This window comes from Nematocida homosporus (genome assembly GCF_024244095.1).
Source record: "Nematocida homosporus strain JUm1504 chromosome Unknown 2233, whole genome shotgun sequence".
NCBI classification, from domain to species: domain Eukaryota; kingdom Fungi; phylum Microsporidia; genus Nematocida; species Nematocida homosporus.
In genome coordinates, this window is record NW_026250603.1 from 1 (window position 1) to 8,158 (window position 8,158).

General features: G+C 41.7%; 4 protein-coding genes across 4 annotated transcripts; 1 reads left to right on the forward strand and 3 right to left on the reverse strand.

Annotated features, from left to right (window-relative positions):
- Positions 1-671: 671 nt before the first annotated feature.
- On the reverse strand, positions 672-1,514 carry NEHOM01_2413 (uncharacterized protein; the record flags this gene model as incomplete). Its single annotated transcript, XM_051491289.1, has 1 exon — positions 672-1,514. The coding sequence occupies one exon, from the start codon at positions 1,512-1,514 to the stop codon at positions 672-674; it is 843 nt and encodes a 280-aa protein (XP_051347249.1).
- A 320-nt stretch (positions 1,515-1,834) lies between these two features.
- Positions 1,835-2,617, reverse strand: NEHOM01_2414 (uncharacterized protein; the record flags this gene model as incomplete). The annotated part of the gene is made up of 1 exon (XM_051491290.1): positions 1,835-2,617. One exon carries the CDS (start codon positions 2,615-2,617, stop codon positions 1,835-1,837), a length of 783 nt encoding a protein of 260 aa, XP_051347250.1.
- A 304-nt stretch (positions 2,618-2,921) lies between these two features.
- On the forward strand, positions 2,922-3,788 carry NEHOM01_2415 (uncharacterized protein; the record flags this gene model as incomplete). Its single annotated transcript, XM_051491291.1, has 1 exon — positions 2,922-3,788. The coding sequence occupies one exon, from the start codon at positions 2,922-2,924 to the stop codon at positions 3,786-3,788; it is 867 nt and encodes a 288-aa protein (XP_051347251.1).
- A 425-nt stretch (positions 3,789-4,213) lies between these two features.
- On the reverse strand, positions 4,214-7,888 carry NEHOM01_2416 (DNA topoisomerase II; the record flags this gene model as incomplete). The annotated part of the gene is made up of 1 exon (XM_051491292.1): positions 4,214-7,888. The coding sequence occupies one exon, from the start codon at positions 7,886-7,888 to the stop codon at positions 4,214-4,216; it is 3,675 nt and encodes a 1,224-aa protein (XP_051347252.1).
- Positions 7,889-8,158: the final 270 nt, after the last annotated feature.

Below are 8,158 nucleotides of genomic sequence, written 5' to 3' on the forward strand. Positions count from 1 at the left end.
ACTTTGAGCTTAACCCCATTTACGTTTTAGACCAACTTAGTCCTATGCTATAGAATGCCAAGACAAGCCATCCCATACTATATACATTCAGCACACCTCCTATTCACCACCAGAATAACTCAAATACTAACTCAATACTAACTCAATCCAATACCAACTCAATAAAGTTTACATACTACTTTCAAACCCCAACCAAAGGACTAGATACCACCCTACCGCCTTATCTACCTATACCACCTAAGTATACCATAACACTTTGATTTCTATGCATATGAATTGCCTTTCTAATCTTTGAAATAAGTCTAGCCAGACGACTCATTCAGCCATTACATTAAGCGGCTATAGTTAAGAAATACTTAAGTCTGGCCCACCACATTAAATACTCAAAAGGCAGTCACGCATACTATTTGCTTAGAAAGTCGTTTGTTCGTATATTTCAACGCCCTATTTGGGCTTTAGATTGTCTGGCATGACTTAGTATTGAGGTGGTATTGGACTATATTTATACGCAACTTCCATAGCCTTAGGCTAAAAACAGTAGTACACACTACACAGCTATGCCAGTAAGCCCACCTCCGACATCAAAACATAGAACTAAAGACCATGTGATTTATTGATCTAGCATTATCTTAAACAGCTGCAAGATAATGCCCTTTCTGCGAGTTCGGCATTTAAATCACTATTATGTCGGCGACTGTGGTTGCGGTGGACGATGGAAGTTGGGTAGAGGTCGTCAGTGTGGACACATCAAAAGATATGTCTTGGCCGAAGCGAACCAAAATGGACGCAAATCCAGCAATGAGGCCACTAACTATTACAGCTAGAAGCAAATGGAGAAGTGGCAATCCTACCATAGTGATCATCTTACTTCCCCGAGCAGTATTTAGGGCACTAATCCTTAAGCTAGCCCATAGAATAAGATATGTACCGATGCTAACGAGAGTAGCCAGTCCGTAACAGATAAACGGGCTCGATCGGAACCAATGCAAGAATGCACGCGTGAGGTACGTTTTGCAGAAAGCATAGAGCAACCCTTCTAAACCAACAATCAGTATGAACCCAAAAAATGCTAGGCCCATGCACGATCTAGGCGTCAATGGCTTTAATGTTCGCGCGATTGAATTGTAATAGAAGAAGAAAAGATTGGCGCCAGATAAGGCCAGAACGAGCCAACTTCCAATATTCCACATGATTGGGCGGAATGGAATCATTTCATGAAGCTTGTTCATTACCATCCGATCGCTGGGGAAGCGCTTAATTTGGTTGTGATAAGACTGACTAAATAAGCTCGCGTGTATTAACGGGCCAACAATCCAAAGCAAAAAGGCAACGAGGAAAACGCCTAGCAAGGCTTCAATGTAACTTTGAACATCTATACTAGTTGTATTAGAAGCTCTTTTAGTCTCTGAGTCTTCTTCCGATGGTTCCGAGGTAAGATTAACAGCTTCGTGACCAGACTTATTCGAAAACATGGGCGTCATCTCTATCTCTATCTCATCCTTCTTACCTTTCATACTATCCCATCCGTTCTTCTATATATAGATTTGTCTATATCCTTTTATAGAAGAATATTGTTTGTGTTTGTGTTTGGAGTTAGTTCGTTTATGGTATGATTAGTTCTTATCTAAATTAAAAATATTGGATTGGTGGTGAATTTGTGTTAAGAATCGATTGTTGCAGAAGTACGAATGGAGCAATAGTAACCAGTTTCTTTAATAAAGCCAAGTGCCGCGCAAGGCACAATGTCCTGCACTCGGCTCTGGTGTGTATCAAAGTGAAGGCCGTTTATTATGACCTTTTTGAAAATGGAAGAAGACGTGTAATTGATGGCCATTTATTGGTAAATAGGATGTTGCGCATAGTGCAATGACATGTTTATCATATAGTGATCCCAGGCCTTTTGGAAGTTAGTTCCAAATAGAGCGATAAAGGAAACAAGCATGAGTAACCAAATCGCTAAGAGAAGCACAAAGGGAATGAAAACTAAGGCTTTGACTGGCATGGGCAGAGTCTGAATGGCCTGGAGAAAGTCGCTTTTGAATATAAGCCCAGTTGAAATAAGCAAGACAGCTAGTAGTAAGGCGGCTATCAGCCAACCGGCCAATGGGTTGGCAATAAATATAGAAAGAAGCAGGCCATTAACTGGAATTGTGAAAAGCCAAAACACGCCTATGTATACAAGAAATACCAACCCAATTGCATAAACGTATGGTTTCAAAGACACGTTTCGACTTGACCTCCGGCTCACTCGGGGCAGCAAGTTAAAGATAAGCAACAGAATACCAAAAGCCCCGATAAAGGTTATGTAGACATCAAGCATTCTCACTAGCCAGCAAACACTCAAGTCACCTGTGCATGGAGACTCAAGTACACTTATAGCCTCAATATAAGTGAGGCCTCTCATTCCACGAATCGTGGCAATCTTTAGCACCCAAAAGATAGGGTTTAGGATGTACTGAAGCGTAATGGTGCCCCAGATAACTTTAAAAACCACGCCCAGGAAGTCCAACGCCTCTTCAAAAATCACGTTCATCCGATTGAGCAATGAGACGTTAGCTGGTCTTTGATCTATAGCGATAGGCACGTGTTCGTACTGGTGTAATGTAGATATCTTCATATTGCTTTATTTGCTATTCTATATATAATTGCTCGCTTGTGATCTAGATAGCACGTATCTAAAATAAAACATAGCTACCAAAGGAGCTAGCTTAAATATACACTATGACTTTATTGACCTCTAACTCAACTACATCACCTATAGGTAGAATGTGGTCGTATTTGGCTGGCATAAACTTATCTGTGCACTTTACAATGGGTTGGCATTGAGTTGGGCCGAGCATCAACAAGCATTTCAACTATCAAATTGATTGTTAAGACCAAAGATTCGCACGATATGCCACTCGCTATCTTAATTTTTGTCAATGAACAATGTTAGTTATACTGCTTTAGAGGTCCATAGTGACAATTCTAGTCCAAACAACGGTACAAGCCTCATCTCCATCCTGTCCGAAAGCAGAGATCTAGGGTCCACTATCATCAGTGACTCGCCATCCATTATCGCCAGCACTTCCACGACCGCTATCGTCAACATCGAGCCCTGCAGTCCCACAACCTCATCTACATCAACTATCCCTCTCCATTCAAGAATCAAGAGCTATCTTATTAAATCCATCCCCAGAATAGACGAGACCTATTCACCACTTGATGTAATATTAGCCCTACTTTGGTTTCCTACCCAAATGGGCCTTTTGGCTTCACTAGTCCTTGTTGATATTTCAACCAAATCCAGCGAATATGCCAGTTTCGATCTACCTTATAAAAACATCTTTATCTTCGCTACAGTTCCCCAGTCCTTAGACACTCTATATCTCATGACTTTTGCTTTTGCCTGCTTCCATTTTGTTTCGCTCTGTAGCTACTTTTGGAACACCGACCCATCTCTCCCTTTAATCTATAAAGTCATCAGATTAATCTGTGCCGGCATATTTCTTTTTGGGATTTCCCAATTAGCATGCCTAATCGTTGCCACTCTCATGCTTTTATCTACCCTTCTATTCCAAGGCAAAAGCGCTATTGCTTTTGTCATTCTCTCTTTTATCGCTCTTACTCTAGCGATACATGACTTCTTAGGCTATTACTGGACCTATCGATCTCGTAAAAAGCCCGGTGTACTTATCGCAATGTCCTTTATCTTCTTTATTCTTCTTATCGCTCTAGACCTAACATACCTCTTCTTCTATGTCCAAAAACACGGCCCCAATCTAATCCCATCCACATCCACAACCTAATACTATTCTTTTCATTCATCCCATTCATAGCAGATCATTTCGTCCTTATCTTCCACCCACTTACAATAAACAATGCATTATTTTATCTACCACTACACCATAACTTAACATCTCCTCACCATAATTTAACTCATATCACCTTAACTTAACATAACCCATATCAACTTAACTTAACATAACATCTCAACTCAACCTAACTCAACCTAACTCATCTCAACTTAACTTAACTCATATCACCTTAACACCACACCATACCATACCATACCATACCACAACTTAACTTAACACCACACCATACCATACCATACCACAACTTAACTTAACACCACATCACATCACACCACAACATAACACCACACCATACCACATCACACCACAACATAACTTAACTTAACTTAACTTAACCCAATTTATTGTTTAGATCACTACTCTTCCATTTGGTTGCTTTCACTAGAAGAGTCTATATATCGCGACCAGGGCTTGGCCTTACTAGGACTTTCTGCTTGAGGACTCTCTGTTTTCAAGGCCTTCGGCTTCTGGGCCGTTCGAGCCGCCCGCTTAGGAGTACGTGGATTAACATCAGAAGATGAAAACTCAGTAATATCACTCGAGCTAGCACTCAAACTATCGGATATATCAACTACATTTGCCGTGGGTTTAGGTGAACTCTTACTTGATCCTTTCCCAGCCACCTTCTTACTACTCATTCCCACTGCACCTTTACCCGTACTTTTACCTTTTACTACTTTACTCTCTTTACCTTTACTGTTCTTTCCCTTACTCACTCTTCCTTTAGCTATCTTATTGCCTTTGGACTTATAAGCCTCTGGATCAACATGCTCTTCTTCCGGTAAAGCTGCTTCTAGTGCATCTAGATCGGCCAGCCACATATCCTCTGGAGTTTGTGCTCGGACAGCTGCTTCGGCGGCAGCTGCGGCTTCTGCTTCTGCGGCTAGTTTAGCCTGTCGCTCAGCCGTTAGAGTAGAGATAGACATATTTAGTAAGTAGTCATACGATCCTTCCTTACGTGCATACTCAGCCCGTTCCAAATCAGCTTCCACCTCAGATTCACTCCGGCGTACAATCTGTAACTCACCACTTACTACTGCCCCAATAAATCGAACCCGATTCTCCAGCACCATTCTTTCCGCCCCGAGTTTCTGCAGGACGTGCGCTTTCCTTCGTACGTACAACTCCCGACGTACGGCACAGAACTCAGCCAGAATATCATTAGCCGTTGAATACCGTTGCAAACGACCAGTAGCATCAAAAGCTACCATATTCCCAGTTGATAAGGATGAAGTCAATCTTAACCGTTTTTCTAAATCACCACCACTCATTCCCGTTATCTCAAATAAGACTTTTGTATCTGTATTGTGCTCCCGGAAGTCCCTTATCTCACCACTTTCCACTAAAGTCTCTAGGAAGTCCTTATAGTTCTGAGTCCAGAGACCAATCGGTAATTCTCGGACTTCCACCCGCTGGCCACTCACTACTACCCGGCCACTCGTCCGCCACTTACCCATTCCTAATTGTTCAATCGATCCAACAAAGCCCCGCCACCATGGAGATAACTCTTCAGCTACTTCTCCTTTAATCATAGCCCGGACAGCTTGACAAACAGCTCGAGGACTATGAGCTGGAACATTAGTACTCCATCCCGTGCCAATTCCTTCCGAACCATTCACTAGAAGCATAGGAATAATAGGTACGTACTTCACCGGCTCAACTTTAATCCCATCATCCTGAACACAAACTAGTAGTTCATCATCAGCTGCTGGGAAGATTAAGCGGGCTACATTACTTAAGGCCGTATAAATATACCTAGCTGAAGCAGCATCTTTACCCCCTTGCAATCTCGTTCCAAACTGTCCGATCGGTTTAAGTAAGGGTAAGTTATTAGATCCAACAAAGTCCTGGGCTAAATGTACAATCGTCTGGCATAAAGACTGCTCGCCATGATGGTAAGCTGAATGTTCAGAAACATACCCGGCTAATTGAGCTACTTTTATCTCTTGCACTAAACGCCGCTTAAAACAACAGTAAAGAACTTTACGCTGACCGGGTTTCAACCCATCAATAACACTAGGAATAGATCTAATATTATCAGCTACTGAAAAATGAATTAACTCCCGATCAACAAACTCAGCAATATTCAAAACTTGCGCCCGATTATCTAAAAAAGTACCCGGAACAAAAGCTCTTAACCAGTCTTTCCGGCACTCAACCTTCTTCTTAGAAAAGGCCAGTTCTAATCTTTCCGAATCAGTTGGAGTTAAAGCAGCAAACTCTTTCACGTGTACACTTAAAGCACTAAAGTAAGCCTTAGCATCAGCTGCCGTTGAAGTTCCTAAACCTTTGTAGTACTTAGCCCGCCACTGGCCACTACGACCTTCCGGTCCCGCCCGCCAAGCATCAAATTCCGGAAGAGTAAAGAAAGCCCTTGAGTCATTCCCACGGAAAGCCTTAACTATCGGGGTAATGAACTGCATTAAAAAGCCCGGAATACGTAAGAGAGAAGGAAAGAAGTGTTCTAACATATTAATAACTAAACCCTTAATATGCGACCCATCATGATCCTGATCAGCCATAATCATTACTCGACCGTATCTTAAGGCCGCAACTGAGTCGTAAGTCTTCCCATGTTGCAGTCCTAAGATCTTCTTAATACTATTAATCTCAGCATTCTCTAGTAATTGCTTATGCGTAGCCTCACGGACATTAAGTAACTTACCCCGTAAAGGAAAGACGCCATAATTATCTCGACCTACTACAGCTAGACCAGAAACAGCCAGGGCTTTAGCTGAATCTCCTTCCGTAAGAATAAGCGTACATTTAGCCGCATGTTTAGTCCCAGCATTATTAGCATCATCTAGTTTAGGAATTCCTCTTAGTTTAGAAGTCTTATGGCCATCTGTCTTACGTAGTTGTTGCGTTTGCCGGGCTCGAGCAGCACTAACAATTCTTTCTACTATACCTGATTGTAACACACCAGATAAGAACTTACTTGAAGGCACCCAAGTTGATCCAAAAGCAGCCGGACGTAAAGTAAGGGTTTCTTTCGTCTGGGAATCAAAAGCCGGATTCTCAATCAAACAATTAAGGAAGATAAACAAGTGCGACTTAATTAAAGCCGGCTTAGGATTAAGAGCTCTATCGTGCTTCTTTAAAGCTTCAGTAATAGCCGTTATAATCTGTTCTACTACATGGGCCATATGTGTCCCTCCTCTTGGTGTAGCAATCCGATTAACAAAAGATACGTGCTGAAACTTATCTTCTCCCAGGACAAATCCTACTTCCCAACGACCCTTAGCCTCATGTACAACTTCAACTTCCGAACCAACATAAAGTGAAATGTAAGACCTAAAGTCCGTAATAGGAATAGTTTGACCATTAAAAACCACTTTAATCCCAGGTACAGTCCCAGCTAAGTCATAAGCCCGCCGAGCCGCCAAAGCCATAAAATCCTCATCTAAACTCTGAAGACCAAACCGGGCTAAATCAGGAATGAAAGTAACACGAGTGAATTCTAAGCCCGTATAAGTCTCAATAGTAGGTGGATCACGATGCAACATATTCTGAGTAAAGACTTGATGGAACTTTTTACGTGATTTACGATCGGCCGTTTCTATCTCAAATCTTGTACTAAAGATATTACAAAGTTTAGCCCCATATCCATTACGACCGCCGGTTATCTTTTTCTCAGCATCGTCATAATTAGAAGAGGTTAGTAAATGACCAAAAATAAGTTCAGGAATATAAACACCTTCTTCGGCATGAAGAACAACGGGAATACCAGCCCCATCATTAAAAACAGAAATTTCTTGAGTATCTCTATTTACTGATATCTCAATAGTTGTCATTTTTGGATCTCTAGTTTTGTTATCAGCGGCATTAACAAGAATTTCATCAAAGATCTTGTACAATCCGGGTACGTACGTAATGTCTCGCCTAACAATACGTTGATTTTGAGCGGACCAGACAAACATAGATCGGGTTTCAGCTTGAATTGAGCCAATATAAGAATCGGGTCTGATAAGAACATGTTCGATTGGGGTCTTCTTTTGGTAGATCTCTTCAACACGTTTGGCCTGGGCCATGAAAATAAAAAGAGGGGGGCAAATAAATAAGATGGCATGCTTTGTATTGAGTTTGAGTTTAGATAATTGCTTTAGATTGGATTTGGGTTGGGTTTGGCGGGGGTGGAGTGATAAGTTGGTCGATTGGGTTAAGTTGGGAGTTCCAAGTTGGCTTAGTTTTAGTTTGTATAATGTCTATGGACGTATATACAGTATGATTAAGATGGGATTGAGTGGGTTTAGGTGGGGTAGTGGTGGAGTGGGTGGTGGTAAAGTGGGTAGTAATGACGT